Here is a 17,708-nt window from a genome sequence, read left to right as displayed (position 1 = left end):
ACTGACATTTTCTGCCCGTTGAGTTGATGATTGTAGAGGGAAATGTTTTCCCCAAAAAATCATATCGTATTTGTGCTCTTTGATTCAGCCTCTGTCAGTTAAACGTTTTAACAGCCCTTTCAAAACAACAAGGTGGCGTTACATTTCCTTTCGGACGCGTGGTACGAGTACAAACAAGCAAGCCGCAGCACATTCGGGGACACAAACATTTGATGCAAGTTAAAACAGCACATTTAACGGATGCGCACATGCACTTTACTCACATTTACTCGCCCGTTGAAGAAAAACAAAAACAAAAAAAGTCCCCCAAAAACGACCACATTTGAATCAACAAAATGTCATGTTTGACTGGAAGCTCTGTGCTACATCATGTAACTTTCATATCATTTGTCACCTTTCATTCATTCACTTGTCTGTTGCTCCTGACACATTTAGCATAACATTTTTGGGGGCCTCGTGCCTCTAATTGCACTTTCAGTCATGTGCTCTTAAAATGTCACTTTTGGAACCATCAGCAAGGAATTATTAGCATTATTAAATGGATAAAAAAAAAGAATAAATACATATAACCTCAGTCTTAATGACACTTGTGCTAACATTATAGAAGCAAGTTCTTGGCTCCACCCACTCGAAGTTTTAATTGAAGGTTATGCACCGGAACCTTCGATGGTGCGGCAACAGCTTGCTGAAAGTCACGTGACATCTGCTGCATGGGTAGAATCATTTGAAATAAATAAATAAATAAATACATACATACATTGAGATATTCAAATGTCTGTGAAGCAAGTTGGCGTTCCTGCATTAGACAATCTCGATTGTGAAAGCTCTCACTCAAATTCTAACACGCGTGTGAATACTGAAGAGCGGACGCTGAAGTGAAATGCTCTGGAACTGAATGCTGAAATGTGGAACTTGAAGTTGGAATGGTTTGAATTGATCAAGAAATGGGGAACGAGAGGGTAAAGATTTGAACTGGTTTTGGGATTTGGGAATTGTAAAATGTGGCAAATATATGAAATATCTCATAATTACCGTGTTTTACTGTGAACAATTGTGGATTTGGGGAATGGGAATAGTTCCCAAGATGTCCTGAATGAGTTGAACAGTTTGACGTTGAAAAGGTTTGAGTAGGTTGATTAAGGTGTGAAATATGGAAAGATGAGTTTGGAAATTGCTCCATTTATTTCAATCGTAATTATTTTCATGAAAGATGTGGCGTTATAGTAAAATTAGAAATTTGGGCAAGTGTGAAAACTATTCCCCAGATCTCCTTGAATACTGTGAATATTTTTAAAGTTGTTTGAACTGGTAGAGAAATGTTGAAAAAAAGACAAATAATCATAACAATCACAAAATTTGGTGACGTTATCCTTATAGCAAAATTGCCACGGTCATTGCAAACTTACTGTTGCAACATAAATTTAAAAAAAATGCCAGTGAGCTTGCATTAAAAAAAAAAAAAGATTATTTTTTTGTTTTCTGAAAACATTCAAATATGACTTAGGCAATTATGCGATTAAGGCTAACGATGAGGTTGAATGCTCTTCAGCATGAACACAATAAAAAAAACACACAAAAAAACACGCGCACTTAGAACGGAGACACAGGCGAGCGCACCGTGTCGACCGAACCAGGAGAACAGTCGTCCGACTCCGACGTGAAGTCGGCGGGGGACAGGACCACAGGCTTGGAGTCGCGAGCGGACGCCGAGCAGACGGATGAGCGAGCGCCGTGCGGGAAGGTGGCTGCCGGCTTGGCCTCGGGGTGATCTTGCCGTTGACGGAAAACTTGCCTCTCCTTGTCCAGTGGCGTGTTCTGATGCAGGAAACAAACAAGGGCAATAAACATTGGCAACATTTTGGTTCAGGAAATATACAGCGCTAACTTGCATTTGCCATGCCTGGATTGTTCAACAATAAATTGTTTTCCTAAAATAAATAAATATGTAAATAAATAAATAAATCTTCTTTATTTAAAAAAAAAAAAAAAAAAAAAAAGCCTTTTCCTCAAAAATATAAGCTTGTCTGAAACGTTTTGTTCTTGGTAATGTACAAATCTTAAAAAGCAAAATGTTAAATTTTTTTTCTTTCTTGGGAATATAATTTTTTTTAATTAAATAAAAATAGAACTACGGTCCACAACTTTTTCTCAACATCTTTCTTATAAAGAACACGACTTTTGTCCATTTCCTTCCACTTGCTTGAAAACATAATACGTTCTTGCAAACCTTGGAAATCTATTTTTTCCAATAATACACACAACTTTTAGAAATCTATATTTTTTTCCTTCAATATATTTTGAAAAATGTGAGTATTTCTCTGACTTTTTGAAGAAACATTCTCATAATGCACACTTTTCTTGAAAATATACTTATTTTCTTCCAAAAATCTACTTTTTTGGAGAACAACTTTTTTTTGTTGTAAATTTTTGCAGCAGTAACAGATTTAAAAAAATATAAATATATTTCAACTTCTCAAAAAAAGAGTTTTTTATAATTTTGTATATAAATGTTCAAAAAAATGTACTACACTGAATATAAAATAAGAAATATTCTAGTTTATTGGAAAAAAAATCTAACTTCTTTTCCCAAAAAATAAAAAATAATAAAAAAATGCCTTTATCCTTTTTCAAAATATAAGATTTTTTTTCCCCTCTCATTTTTCTTGAAAAATATGAAGCCGTTTTTTCTTGAAAATCTACAGCTTGTTTTTCTCAAAATACTTTTTGAAATTCAGATTTCGCCCCCCCCCTCCAAAACATGACTTGCTAGAAAATATTTGTAATATTATACACATTGTTCCCTTTGAAGACACAAAAATAAATACTTCAGTCAAGGATATGTTCTCAAAAAGGATACTATTCCCTGGAACATATAATGTGTCAAAAACATTTCATGTGCGTATGTATGCATGTATATGAGTGTGTGCAGACTTACGGTGATGACCATGACGCCCGCTGTTGTGCTGCTGCCCTTGGGTCCAGTGTTGAAGTTTTTCTTGATCCTCAGTGCCACCGGCAGCTGCTGCTGGTTGTCTGGCGCGCCGTCCTCCTGCGAAAGCAAACAAACATTTGGCCGACCACCGCTTGAAGGTTCGAGCGCACGGGAAGCGGCCACATCATCGACGTCGTCTTACATTGACCCACGGGTGCTCCAGCACCTGCGCGGCTGACAGTCTTTGGTCCACGTCCACCTGCAGCATGCCACTAATGAGAGCCTGAACAACAGACGCGACAAGATTCGTTAGAGTGGCAGCCACGTCACATTCTGACGCTTGGGGAGGTTTCCGAGCGCGGCTCCGACCTTTGCGGAGTCCGACACGCTGTCCCAATGTGGCGACGGGAATGCCAGCTCGGCCTTCAGGATCTCTTGGAACAGAACATCCTGGTCGTCACCGTTGCTGTGCAAACACACAAACATTTCACCACAAGCCTCCGAGTCTCCACTTTGTCCTCGGAACGGCTGACCCGAGACACCCGGTCGGTGTGACAGGGTGGACGAGCTCAGAGAGGTATAAGGTGGGGTCGGACCATTTAAAGAGGAAGTCAACCTTAAACGTTTCTTGACAATATGTTATATGTCACCACACTAGTCTAATCATGAAAATGCTTTTTAAAAAATGAAAAATAACTGAAACTACATTTTATGTTTACAAAACTAACTATAATTTTAGTGAAATGTCGTTCATTTTAGTCTTTGGTAATTCATTTAATGCATGAGCCTTTAGGAATGATTTTAAACGTGATTTTTTTTTGGGCAGTCAAACATTAATATTTTGCCTATAATAAATTTGATATTTTCATTATTTTTCATGTACAATTAGTACCTTGAAAAACACGTCTTGCATCTTGCTGTCGACTAAAAATGACATCACAAGGGCTCAGGTAACCAATCACAGCTCAGCTTGTGAATGTCACATGACAAAACCTAGAAAACAGGTGTGCTGTGATTGGGTACCGGAGCCCTTGTGATGTCATTTTCAGTCGACAGCGAGTTGCAAAATGTGTTTTTAAAGGTACTAATTGTCCCTGAAAAATAATGAAAGTATCAAATTAATTATAGAATTTTTATTGCTATAATGGGCTAAATAAGTGAAGTACCCTAAAGTTTAAGTGTATGTATTTAACCGGAAGAAGGACGTTTGAAAGTGTGTCGCACAAAAGTGATGTCATCTAGCAGCAGCCAATAGGAAAGCAGCTTCAGATGATGTCGCTCCTTGGCGAAATTTTGAATTTTGAATGTTTGAATTGAATTTCGGCTCCAATGGCTCTCCTTTCTGCTTTTTCATTTAACTCAGCAGAAATGCAATGCTTGGTAAGAAATTATTATTATTATTTTTTGGTTTATGTTTATTAAATATTGCGTACAAGTAATACACTTGTACATGAAAACATAAACTGAAACTAATCTAAAACTAAGCATTTTTAATTAACCAAAAACAAAAACTAACAGAAAACTACAAAATTAAAAACAAACATTGCAACAAATACCACAGGACTTGTGATGATGCAAGAGCGCGTACCAATTGAAGGGCGGGAAGCCACACAGCAGGATGTACGTGATAACGCCAGCAGCCCAAATGTCCACCTTGAGGCCATAGCTGGAATTGAACAGGAAGGCCACAACATTAGGGACAGCAGCAAAATATCATACGAGGATTGCGAAATCCTGCCAAATTCACGCCTTCAGAAAGATAACGGCAGCGCTCACCCCTTTTCCGCCACGATCTCCGGCGCCACGTAGGTGGGCGTGCCGCACACCGTGTACAGGTCACCGTTGACAACCGTGGCCAGGCCAAAGTCGCCCAGCTTCAGAGACTTGCTGCCGTCGTGGTGCCGATAGACCTTTGTCGCGCACACGAGACACGAGGAGATGAAGAAGAAAACGTATTCTGCTTGGCGGCGGGCGCTTGTTGCTTTACCAGCAGGTTTTCGGGTTTGATGTCTCTGTGGACGATGTTGAGGCCGTGCAGGTACTTGACGGCGCTGGCCAAGTTGAACAGCATACAGCCGGCGTCCCGCTCCGTGTACTTGCTGGACGAGGTGATGGCGTCAAACAGGTCGCCGCCCTTGCGCAAAAGACAGACTGGCTTGAGGATCTCAAAGTCGGCTTTGAAACCAAAGGGAGGGTTTGATGAATCCTTCGCGTACCTTGACTAACTCCATGACCAGATAAATCTCATTGCCAGTGTCCATCTCTTCAATCAGCAGTACGATGTTGGGATGTTTGACCCGCCGAAGGATGGACACCTCGCTCTGGATCATGTGCTCCTGCACAGCACAGAAAATTCAAAGAGACGGACAACCGCGGCTGCCAAAAGTACTCGCTCGCTCTACTTAACACCCTATAAAGCCTGAGCCTTGAAATATATGAGAGAAAATTATTATTCTTTGTAAATATAGTATTTATTGGTCCTTTAAAAAAAAAAAAAAATGTGTGTCATATTTGATACACCGGGTCACAATGCTTTAAATTCGTACATTTATAACTGTCAAAAAAATAACAATAAACCGACATATCAATCATATTAGTATTTCCAAAAGTCAGAAAGAACATTTCCCAATATTAATAAGATTAGGTGTCTCTCCTTTCTCAATTGTTGCCATCTATCAAGGCCGCTCTGCATGCAAAAGCCATCAGCTGGGTGATACTGCCCTCTAATGGATTATCTGTGCAATGCATGTGTCAGATCATATACGTCAGAGTTTTAATGGTGGAAAAAAAATATTATATTCATGAAATAGAGGCATCAAAATGTCTTGTATATGATATGTTTGGCTTTATTAGGGTTAAGTAGAAGAATAGATTCTTAAATATACAAAAATATTCTAGTAAAGGTCGAAGTACTAATTAAACTCCAGTGATTCAGTCTATGAATTTTTATACAGCAAAATTTGCATTTTAGCTCAATAGCTTCCAGGTCATGTGACCTTTGGACTCAAAATTGGTGTGGGATAGTAGTGCTGGTCCTCCCGCAAGAGATATGCCTTTTGTTTTCAATTTCACATTTCTCAATATTTTCTATGAATTTTTATACACATAAATTAGCATTTTTGCTCAATAGCTTCTAGGTCATGTGACCAATGTACTCAAAATCAGTGTGGGATGATAGTGCTGCACCTCCTGCATGAAATACGACTCTTGCGTTTCAATTTCACATTTCTTAATATTTTCTATGAATTTTTATACATAAAAATTTAGCATTTCTGCTCAATAGCTTCCAGGTCATGTGACCTGCAGACTCAAAATTGGTGTGGAATTGGAAGAAATCTGTTCATGGAGTCACCTGACCGGCTAATATCATCATTAATGCTTTTTAATGACCCGCAGAAAGCCCGGAAATGATATGATATTTGATACGTTCAAGTGAGGAGCTGCTGAGCACCTTTCCTCTGCACTTCTCCTTGCTGATGATCTTGAGGGCGTATTCTCTTCCCGTGGATCTCTCCACACACTCTCGCACCACAGCGAAGTTCCCACTGCCTAAAGTGCGGCCCACTTTGTAGCGCTCGGCGATGTCGGCGGGGACAGTGAACGCGTCCACGGGCTCAGCTGCGGCGGGGAGGGGCCAGAATGAAATCAACGTGTTCATTCTACAAGCAAGGCGCCTCACCTTCGCTGCCGTGTCCGTCAGCCTCGTCCATGGAGCTGCACACCTTGGTGGAGGACAGCGAGAGAGACGAGCCGCTGTGCTGCGATCCCTGACATGAACAAAAACAAAAATATTCGCAAATTTATTTATAGGGCATTTATTTAAAGTTACCATTTTTCAACAAATTAAGACAATTCACTGACATTATTTTGGAATTCTAAGATTTGTGTAGTTTAAAAGGTAAAATGTATTTCTATGATATACTGTATGTTTTCTTTTGTATCATATTTTTTACAATATTTTCTACTTGTTTATTTTGGGGATTATACTGGATTTTTTTTTGGACTCTCTCTTTTTTTTTTATTTAGTTTGTGTAATGTTTGTGGATTTCCTATCCATGAAAAATATTGATTATTTGTGTGCTTCTTTTGACTTTTTGCCAAATATTTTCATATTATAGTATTTTTCTAATATTTTACTATATTTGGGTTTTTCATCAAATGCCATTTTTTGGTCATACATTTTTGTATTTTTTTTTATTTATTTTTTGGTATATGCTGTGTTATGAGGTGTTTTTTTAAGTAGTATATTGGCATTTCTACTTTTGTATTTTTCTGATTTTTTTTTTATTTTGTGTCTCAGATTTTTACATTTTTTTCTAAATGTTTATGTAATAATTGTGTAATTTTCATCTAATAAGTTTTTTTATTTTATTGTTTATTTCACATCAAATATTTTTTTTTTCTAATGTTCAAAGCAAGTAAGTTTGCGCACGTGTAACTAATGTATTGACTTGTGTCATTGCCATAAGCAAGTTATAGCTTTCTTTCAGCAACATGGTGACATCATTTTTGTTCGCGCTGGGCTGAAACCTCAGAAGAAAGTCACAATTTGGTCAATTTCATTTTATTTTTTATTTTTTTTAAATCTATACTATTGGCCAGTCGGCCTGGCGCTAATAGTTTGCTATATTTTCATTCCATTTCACGTGCACTGTGCACCTCCATCAGCTCCAAAAGAAAAGTTAGCTTGTCATTTGTAAAGGACTATAAAAAGTAATTTCCCCTACCTGATGTCTCCTGAGGCTGCCCGGACTGGTGGGCGAGGGGCAAGGGGATTTCCCCGATCGAGGGGTGGACAGGTGACTGCCTGCAGTGCCGTTAGCTGTCGCCAAAAAAAAAAAAAAAAGAACAGACAGTTGTAATTTTTGCCCCCCTTCCAACAGTCAGCAATGCTGAATTTGTTTGGTCTGACCTGAGCCAGTAGATGAGGGTGACTTGCTCCTGCGAGACATCCCGCCACTTCTCGGAGAACAGCGGCCGTGCACTGACGGAAGTCGACCGTACGAGGCCGACTTGGCCACCCTGCATTCTGCAGAGAAAAAGAATAATAATAATAATAATAATAATAATAATAATAATAATAATAAAGGGAACTCGGACACCAGGCAAATGTGGTATACGATGCTAGCGCAGCAAACTAAACCAAGCGGAATAGCTGAAAATGGCTTTCACAAGGATTTTAATGTCAAGCGTGATATTAGCAGCTAACGTCACACACTGTAAAAAAAACAACAACAACAACAACTGTAATATAACAAAATAGTACTTTTTATTGTACAGGTTTTCCTGGATATTAAAAATATTTTATTTTATCATTTACAAAAAACTCTGATTTTACATATCACTGTAACTTCAAAAAACAATATTTATCATCTTTTACACACAAAAAAAACTCCATTAGAAAAACATATATTAATTGTTAAAATATGTTCCAATGTATGGTAATTTCACAGATATTTGTCTGTTATTTAATGGAATACAATAAAATAATAAATAAAATTAAATTAAACAATAATTATGGGGAAAAATTTGTTTTTACGAGAAAGTAATTTTCTTTTCTTTTACAGTATTTTTCTTACGTGTATTATTATTATTATTATTTTTTTTAAGATTTTTTATTTTATTTTTTTAAACAGTGCTGTTGAGATGTTGAGACTGTGAGAGTTTGTCTTGGTAGCAAGTCAGGGATGTTCTCAATTCCATTGTTGTCTTAATCCACAATTCGCATTTCACAGAGAGAAAAATCCCCAACAGCCACGGGAAGAGGCAAACAAGATGATCAGGCACAACTTGTGGTCAGACTTACCACTTTCATCCAGACTGAAGTCATCTTGGTAGCGGTACTTTTCAGGCCCGCAAGCAAAGAAGATGTCGTCCTCTCCAAAAAAGTCCTGAAGGCACGTGACCTGTAAAATATTTGAATCGTCATGTGACAAGTGGTTTTGTTTGGAATGATTTGACTACAAATCGATTGTATTCGATTACTGTGCCACAAGAGGGCGCCTGCGTACCAATAGAGGCTCCACACTTTGAGAAGCACTCACCTAAATCACGCTTGCAAATACGTAAACAAACGGTGCTCTCATTAGCATGAAGCCAACTCAGCAGTCATAAATAAATCAAAAGATGCTGATGGAGTTCTGGCCATTTCCTTAAAAGCTGCTATCGATACACTTAAGTCAAGCACATTTCCTACCTCTGCCAGCTTAACTCAAGCAGTTAGTGCATAATATGGTCATGTCGACATGACTGGTTGCACTTCTTGACTTGGACTTGTTTTTATTGCACCTCAGTTCAGCCAAAGTAGCCAAACAATGAGCACGGCAAAGAAGACACGCCCTCCCATCAAGTCCGCCCCTCCTCCATAACGTGTGCCGACTCCCAGCAGGGGGTGTGCGGTGGAGGGGAGGGGGGGTCGTTGCCAAGGAGACGTTGGGGTGTTGCAGTGAGAAAAGAGAAGATGAGGAGGGCACAGCTGCTGTCAGGCCGCTAAAAAAAAAACAAATTCTCTTCAATTAGTGGGCAAATATTTACTTGACAGGTAATTTTAAAATGTGCATCCTAACACTTCCATATTTGAGGCCACTGTACTCCTAGTAAAAAAACAAAAATTAAAAAAAATCTAAAATCTGAAACCATAACCCTATTTTAAAACCCTACTTTGAAATCCAAACCCTATTCTGAAACCCCAACTCTATAGAGGACAGAAGAAAATTGAAGAAAAAAAAAGGAGTAAAATAAGAAAATTATTACTCCAAATATGCAAAATTATCTGCCAGTAGAACAAGAAAATTTTACTTAAATTTACCTGCAAGATTTTGAAAAATAAATAAATAATAATAATAATAGGCCCATAACAACCACAGTGGTCTTGAAAATAGTATTTTTTAGACCAAAAACAAGTAATATTGAGTTTTTCCAAGCTGTAATACATAAAACTATTTGCTTAAAATTTATACGTACTCATTTAGGTTTGGCCAACTTAGCCTGAGTGTCAAGCAAGGAGGTAACGGGTCCCATTTTGATTGTATCCAGCCAGGGATTGAACCCACAACCTCCCAGTCTAAACAACTAGTAGGTTAGTTTACTAGAAAGAGGAAAAATGAGCTGTGTAAAAAACAGAACTGATTTTTACAAGAAAAATTCTGACAATAAAGTGCTATATTGCACTTTGTTTGTATTTTTCCATTTCTTATGACTAGATTATGCCAAATCTTAAAATAAGAAAATTCAACTTATGAAACCCCAGTTTGATGTTGGTTAGTCATCTTAAAATGTGGAAAATGTTTGTTTTAAGTCTCACAGTACTTTAACACTGGCTCTAATAAGATATACAATAATTATTTGCGCTTCAATTCATATTTTGACTTTGATTCTACCACACATTCTCACATACATTGGGCTACAACTGGACTATTTGGGACTTATAATCCCTCCCTTGCTTTCAAGCCTGTGCCTCTTCCCAAATGGGATGAAGGAGGGAGGACAAAAATTGGCTTCCCGCTCGCCCGCTGCTGTGATTGGCTATACAACACACACACACAGCCACGCTCAGCGTCCACAACCACCAGGGTGCAAATGTTTCACTTTTATCTCCGCTGAAGAATCCAGAAATGGTTTCAGCCCAAAATGGCGGGGGGGGGGGGGGGGGGGGGGGGCTTGCTGATTGTTATATTCATCATCAGCATCTTGCGGCAGAAAAAAAAAAATCAAGGCAGTGATCTAAAATAGCTTCCTTGTGCTGGGGAGAATCGGACTTTTTGTTTGAACAGCTAAATATAGAAAGTGCAGGATAAGGACTGCAAACGCAAATGCAAAATGCTGCGAAAGACAAAATGTTCTCGATAAGGCCTCATAAAAATGCAACCGGCTCGTCACAATCTTTCCCTCTGATTGATGACTTCCTCGATCGTCTGTCATATGGCCCGACCGACCGGCTGATTAAAAGCCATCTGGCCGGTCGATACTCGTACAGGACGCTCCAGCTCGACAACAGTGAGAGTGTTGGATGATTGGGGCGGGGGGGGGGGGGGGGGGGGGGGGGGGTGATATGGCCTGATGGAGCCGCTCTGTCACTGAGTCAGCCTGCACAAGAAATCAATATAAAGCAGAACAATCACTGGTGCCCTACTTACACTACATCACAGCTTTTCTTCTGATCAGGAAAATATCTCGAGTGTTTATCCTGTGGCGATGTTTGTGACTTTTCATCCCTGATGCGCTCGGTACACGCTCGAGCCCGACGATCATAACTGAAAACCCTGTTTAATTTTTCCGATTAGGCCCACAAATCCTTACCTATCGTGTGGGTAGGTGGAGGTGTGCATAATACAACTAGACTAAGTGCAATTTCTGGAGAAATTGCTTGGGAATGCTGAAAGCTGAATGCTAATAGCTGAATGCACGTGGAATGCTTATGAAGCCAGTTGAGAGATAAATTATGAAATTATAACTTCCTGGTTACTGGACAATGTGCTTTACCAACTGTGCCACGTGGAAAATGATACTTAGAAAAAGTTTAATGTCTGTCCCATTGAAAATGAATGGGGAAAAGTTGATATTAAATGTTAAATTGCGCCAATACTGTTAGTAACGTGGACTCAGACGATATACAACCCAGAAGGCGTGAATTTTTGAAGCTACTGGAAATTTGAACAATGGAAATTGGAAGTATTAGTGGGAGTTGTTTGACATAAAGAAAAGTGAGGAGAATAAAATGCTATATTAACTAGACTAAGTGCAATTTCTGGAGAAATTGTGTGGGAATGCTGAAAGCTGAATGCTAATAGCTGAATGCTAAGCTGAATGCTAATGAAGGAAACAAACATAAACTGAAAATTACAACGTAATTACCTATTAATTACTAGTAATCGTACTAGTAGTAGTAGTAGTAGCAGAAACAATAGTAGTATTACTACTAATTATTAAGTAGTAACTTGTAGTTAAATGACAAATACAAACCCATCCACCAATTCTCAGTCAGTAGTCAAAAAAGTGTGGTGAATAAAAATCATGATAACATATGTGATAACAATTACAGAGCAGCGGCGTCCATTACTGCGGTGAGTGGAAGGCCGCAGGCCAACCGAACCACCTCAGACCAAAGTCAGTCCTGCACAGTTACTTTGTCTTTATCTGCATGTAATCATGTCTCACCAAACCAACCGATTCTCCATCCGATGGTTGCAAATAGAGTTGTCGCTTTCGAATATTTTTAGAAGCGATTAATCTATCGATTCAATTCTATTCAATTGATGAATTGACTAATCGAACTCATTTTACTTTTGTATTTAAGTGCATTACAAAAGCATTTTTTTCCCCGATTACTGTTTATTAACCAGTGATTGGTGGTTATTTCGCACTTTCGATTCAATTCAATGCTCTAATCGATTAATTTTGACAAATCTAGTTGCAAAGTGTACCTAAACAAAATACATTGGAAAAATGTCAACAATATGTAATCCGTCCAGCTTCCAATTTTCAAGAGAAAATGAAGTCCACACCGGTTTCCCCAACTCACTCAGGTTGATTCCGCAGGTTTTGTTGGCTAGTGGTTCCATTGGCGAAACACGCCGTCTATCGCCATCCGGAAGTACGTGTGACGTCATGGCGAAAAGATCTAACCCGGGACTCGGTAGTGGAATCTGGTGCCATGTGCTCCATCCTGGTGCCGCCGCATCCCGGAGCCGAATCCCGCACGCTACTACACACTCAGATGCCTGGCATCACTGCCCGCAGCACTGCTCTGCAGCAGTTCCTTAGCAACCGGCTCAGGAAACCACATCGCCATGGAAACCATAGACACCATCCGAGAGGAGGGGAGGGGTGACGAAAGTCATTAGATTTTTGTGATATGGTCGAAAGCATGGAGGGCACTTATTCGCCAGTCAGGAACAGGCTGAGTTGAACAGATGAATAACGAAAAATAAATATATTCACATACAGTATATTATATTTAGTCTGTATGGATGTACTGTATTGATCCATCCATCCATCCATAATGTATCTATTTTCAAGTTAAGCTAAGCACTTAACTAGCATTTATCTGTTTTCCAAGCAAAGATAACCTGCATCCATCCATCCATCTATCTATCTATCTATCCATCCATCCATCCATCCATCCATCCATCCATCCATCCATCCATCCATCCATCCATCCATCATGTATCTATTTTCAAGTTAAGCTAAGTACTTAACTAGCATTTATCTGTTTTCCAAGCAAAGATAAACTGCATCCATCCATCCATCTATCTATCTATCTATCTATCTATCTATCTATCTATCTATCCATCCATCCATCCATCCATCCATCCATCCATCCATCCATCATGTATCTATTTTCAAGTTAAGCTAAGTACTTAACTAGCATTTATCTGTTTTCCAAGCAAAGATAACCTGCATCCATCCATCCATCTATCTATCTATCTATCTATCTATCTATCCATCCATCCATCCATCCATCCATCCATCCATCCATCATGTATCTATTTTCAAGTTAAGCTAAGTACTTAACTAGCATTTATCTGTTTTCCAAGCAAAGATAAACTGCATCCATCCATCCATCTATCTATCCATCCATCCATCCATCCATCCATCCATCCATCCATCCATCCATCCATAATCTAAACATTTATTGATTTTCAAGCTAAGCTAACTACTTAACTAGCATTTATCTGTTTTTCAAGCTAACGTCTATCTATCTATCAATCTATCTATCTATCTATCTTTTTACCCAATCAAACCATCCATCCATCCATCCATCCATCCATCCATCAATCCATCCATCATCTAAACATTTATTGATTTTCAAGCTAAGCTAACTACTTAACTAGCATTTATCTGTTTTTCAAGCTAACGTCTATCTATCTATCTATCTATCTATCTTTTTACCCAATCAACCCATCCATCCATCCATCCATCCGTCCGTCCTTCTGCCTATCTGTCTGACTAGCCATTGATCTAGAGAACATGAGAGCCGAGTCACTAAATAGGATTGATCACTTGCTGTTGTTGTGCTAGCAGATACATCCGTCTAACTTCCTTTCCAAAGAAGTACATTAAATAGAGCCCGGGAAATCGAACTTCCAATTCCCAATAGATATAAAGTGGACATCGGCCTATCTGTTTTCCAGCAGCGCATAAACTTTTCTATAGCCTATAAAGTTAGAAAGTGAGAAGAAAAAAAACATTGCTGGCGTTGGGCTGAAACCTCCTATGTAACAATTGGGTAGATTTCACTATTTTTTTTTTTTTCCGCAAAAAAAAAAAAAAAAATCCCTATCAGCACTGTATACGCTACGCCGCACAGATTTTCAACAAGAAACTCGGTTCCATACCGCCTTCCCGTCCACCGTGAAGAGCCTCTTGACGGCGCCGCTGTCCAGTTTCACAGCGTCGGTGATGTCGGTCATGACCTGCTCGAAGGAATACGCCGTCTTCTTGTTGAGCAGGACGCGCACGGCCTTGCGGGGCTTGACGCCGCTGCGGACGATGGTGACCAGCTTGGGCTTGATGAAGTCCTTGCTCTCCCGGGTCTCCGGTGATCCGGCCCTGCCGCTGCCGAGGGAGGGCGGGTCGCGGGGGGAAGGCACGCCCGTCCTGGCGCCAGCGCACCAGTTGGGGTTGACGTTCTGCGTGTAGTCCACCTTCTTGAACGGCTCGAAGGAGGCACACACGTAGCTTTCGCCTGTAAAAGGATGCGGACATGCATGATGGGGGGGGTAAGATAACTAAGATATCCGATTGGTCCTTGAATGCTCTGAACCAATGGCAGGACAGCTTTTTCATGTTGAGGGAAAAAAAAAACCCTTAGGTATCGGTATGGTATTGGCATCGGCTGATACTGCAAAGATGGGTATCGGAATTGGTATCGGATGCCCAAAAATGGTATTGGAACAACACTAGTTAAACTGGTTTTAGATTTACCTCTCATGGGCCATCAGATTTTTTTTTTTTAAAGGCCGATACTGATATTCGTCAAAATGCCCAAAATTTCTACCTAACTAATTTGCTCCCAAAAACGTATACATACGTTCTATTTTAAATATTACCACGGTCCCATAAACGTATTTATACTTTTTTTAAAATGTTTTTTTTATTCTATAACATACAGAAGGCTTTGATGCAGCTTCTAAACTGAAGAGAAACCTTAAAGCAATGGTAGATATTACAAAAACAGCCAGCAGGTGGCAGCACAGTATAAGAGATCAACCATGTTGCAACAAGCTCTTTTTGACAGTTTTTTTTCCCTCAGGTTTGTGACTAATGATTAAACTTAGCTATATTCTAATGCTAATTGCTGCAAAACGAAAATGATACAAATATACTTTTTTTTTTTTTTTCCTGATGAATGAAGAGACTCTAACCTTACTTTTGGTAGGTTCGAGCAATATAACACAATATTCTGTGGGCCTTGAAAAATCAGTCAAAATCCAGTAAAACGGCCAAGAGCGAAGGGAATTGCTTCGGTGAACGTCAATGTGAGTCAATGTGTTAAGTACATGATTTAACAAGACTATATTCAAGCATATACATTCAAATTCCGTTCTACCATAAGCAGACATCCATGCAAAACAGGCACTTGTAGCTCTCCTTGCCCACATGTGAAGGCCTTACAATAATGCGAACCCGAGTGTACTTTGATGTCACTTTAAATCAACAGCAGTGGCCGGTACAATCTCAAAATGGCAGCCCCCCTAGGATGGATGAAAATGGCGAGTTAATATGCTTTAGAATACCGTTTTTAGACTAGTGAGGGTACATTCAATACATGACTTCAAAGACCATTTTTGACATGAGGAAAGTTCCCCTAACAGAACACAGCCCACCTTCAACCAGCTGCTCCATGCTGGTGATCCTCGCCGTGCCATCAATCGAGTATATGGTGCGAACCCCCTGCGGTAGGTTGACGTTGTCCGAGAGGGATCGCGTGAGATCGGCCAGGAGCGCTTCCACGGAGCGGAACCTGTCCTGGGAAATGGCGTACACGATCCCTTGGAAGTAACGGTCCCCGTTGCGGTAGAAGCGAACCTTCTTGGCCTTCTTCTCCGAGCTCAGCGTCTGCAGCGTCCTGGTTCGGTACAAACTGCAGTGGGCGCTGTGGGTGGGACTGGGGAGCCCGTTGCCCCTGGAGCCCCGGCGGGCATACCGCTGCGCCTTGTCCCGCTCGTCAAAGTGCTCCAGCTCCATATTTGGCGCTGCTTTTATGCCCTAATAAAGATATAACAGACAAGACTTTAATTTTAAAGTGGACATTATTCCAGTGGTAACTTGCCGCTTTGGCTGCTCGCCCCATTTAATAAATGACTGAAAGTGCATAAAAGCATGCGGCTAATAAGTTGTGACACCTGTACGGTACTTGTTTTATATAAAATGGATTTTTAACTGTCCAATTGTCTCTGGAGTGCCTGCCCACCCATCAAGTGCGAGATTACGCAACTGTTTTTGGCAGTTGGCTATTTTCCGTTCATTTTCATAAAACAGGACCACCCCCTTAAAACAGGTTCATTTCAGCAAGGCCTATATTGTGTGATAATTGTTGGTCTTTGAGGTATGTTGCCAAAGGCATGTCACGAGGGCACAGTTATCACCAAGACATCAGGAGTCTGTTTTTTTTTTATGTATTTGGGGAAATCCGCACAAATCCGATCGTGTTGAACGTCAGAAGCCCCCTTCATCACAACCATGCTGCAGCTAGGACACATGAAGAGGTAGCATGTCACACCCATCCCATGCTGCTTGTTTGGACACCTCTCACAATCAGCACATTTCGCATTCATTTTAAAAACAAAAATGAATTCACAAACTAACGCACAGCATATGTACAGTTTCAGCAATTAAGACGTCTTGATAGATAAAAAAAAAAAAAAAAAAAGACAATACAAAACAATGGAAAGAAATAGGACTGTATTGGTCCCTACCTTCGAGATGTGAGCAGAAGCGTGTGAAAAAAACCTTGAAAGTTGCCTCCAGATGCATTCATTTGATGTCACAGACGGACCGAGTGTCCCTTTGTTGGTGCGTGTGCACGCCCGCCTGCCGTGCGCTCGCACGCGGAGAGGAGGCAGGGCTGGAGCCGGTGTCCCCCCCCAACCCACCCCTCCTCCACCTGCTACCTCGTCATCTTTCTTCCTCCCTCCTCGGCCATTGCACTGCGGTGGTGATCGCCCAGACCTGTGTGCTAGACCGAAGTCGAAGCGCGCATGCGCAATATGTATACAATAAAGTCCAATACAGTAGATCAGGGGTCAACAAAGATGGGAGCGACTTCCTAGCCACGGATTAAATGTGAAGGGTTACCACTTTGATACACGCTTACATTTATTCAAATTACCCTAATTAATCATTAATGATATTCATTTATGTGAAGCTACTGAAGATGTGACACAATGCAGTAATTAGTAAACATCTCTGCTAGTGTTCACATTTTCAAACGGTCACTTCAACATTACGAATATTTCTGATATTTTCCCCAATGCAACACAATGTAATTGCTTCTTTTTCATCAGTGGTGTCCAAACTCGGTCCTCGAGGGCCGGCAGTCCTGCAGGTTTTGGATGTTTCTCTTCTCCAACACAGCTGAAGCTCATCAGCAAGCTCTGCATCAGCTTGATAACGATCCTGTTGATTGGAACAGGTGCGTTGGAGCAGGGAAACATCCAAAACCTGCAGGACTGCCGGCCCTCGAGGACCGAGTTTGGACACTACTGATGAAAAGGACTTGTTTTTTTTTCATCCCTCGAAAAAAAAAGTGGATGTTAAGCACTAAGTATGGTTG

General features: G+C 40.2%; 1 protein-coding gene across 1 annotated transcript; it reads right to left on the bottom strand.

Annotated features, from left to right (window-relative positions):
* Positions 1-327: 327 nt before the first annotated feature.
* Positions 328-16,994, bottom strand: LOC144032811 (serine/threonine-protein kinase DCLK1-like). The gene is made up of 16 exons (XM_077540247.1): positions 16,852-16,994; positions 15,760-16,141; positions 14,269-14,618; positions 8,739-8,838; positions 7,845-7,961; positions 7,660-7,754; positions 6,612-6,699; positions 6,384-6,550; positions 5,149-5,268; positions 4,920-5,066; positions 4,709-4,842; positions 4,521-4,598; positions 3,302-3,398; positions 3,135-3,215; positions 2,936-3,049; positions 328-1,815 (listed from the first exon to the last, which is right to left on the bottom strand). The coding sequence occupies exons 2-16, from the start codon at positions 16,118-16,120 to the stop codon at positions 1,591-1,593; spliced, it is 2,274 nt and encodes a 757-aa protein (XP_077396373.1). The 5' UTR covers positions 16,121-16,141; positions 16,852-16,994; the 3' UTR covers positions 328-1,590.
* Between the last annotated feature and the right edge of the window lie 714 nt (positions 16,995-17,708).

The sequence above is a fragment of the Festucalex cinctus genome, chromosome 13 (assembly GCF_051991245.1).
Source record: "Festucalex cinctus isolate MCC-2025b chromosome 13, RoL_Fcin_1.0, whole genome shotgun sequence".
Lineage (NCBI taxonomy): Eukaryota > Metazoa > Chordata > Actinopteri > Syngnathiformes > Syngnathidae > Festucalex > Festucalex cinctus.
Note: the sequence above shows the minus strand (reverse complement) of the source record. Positions and strands in the feature narration are given on the sequence as shown.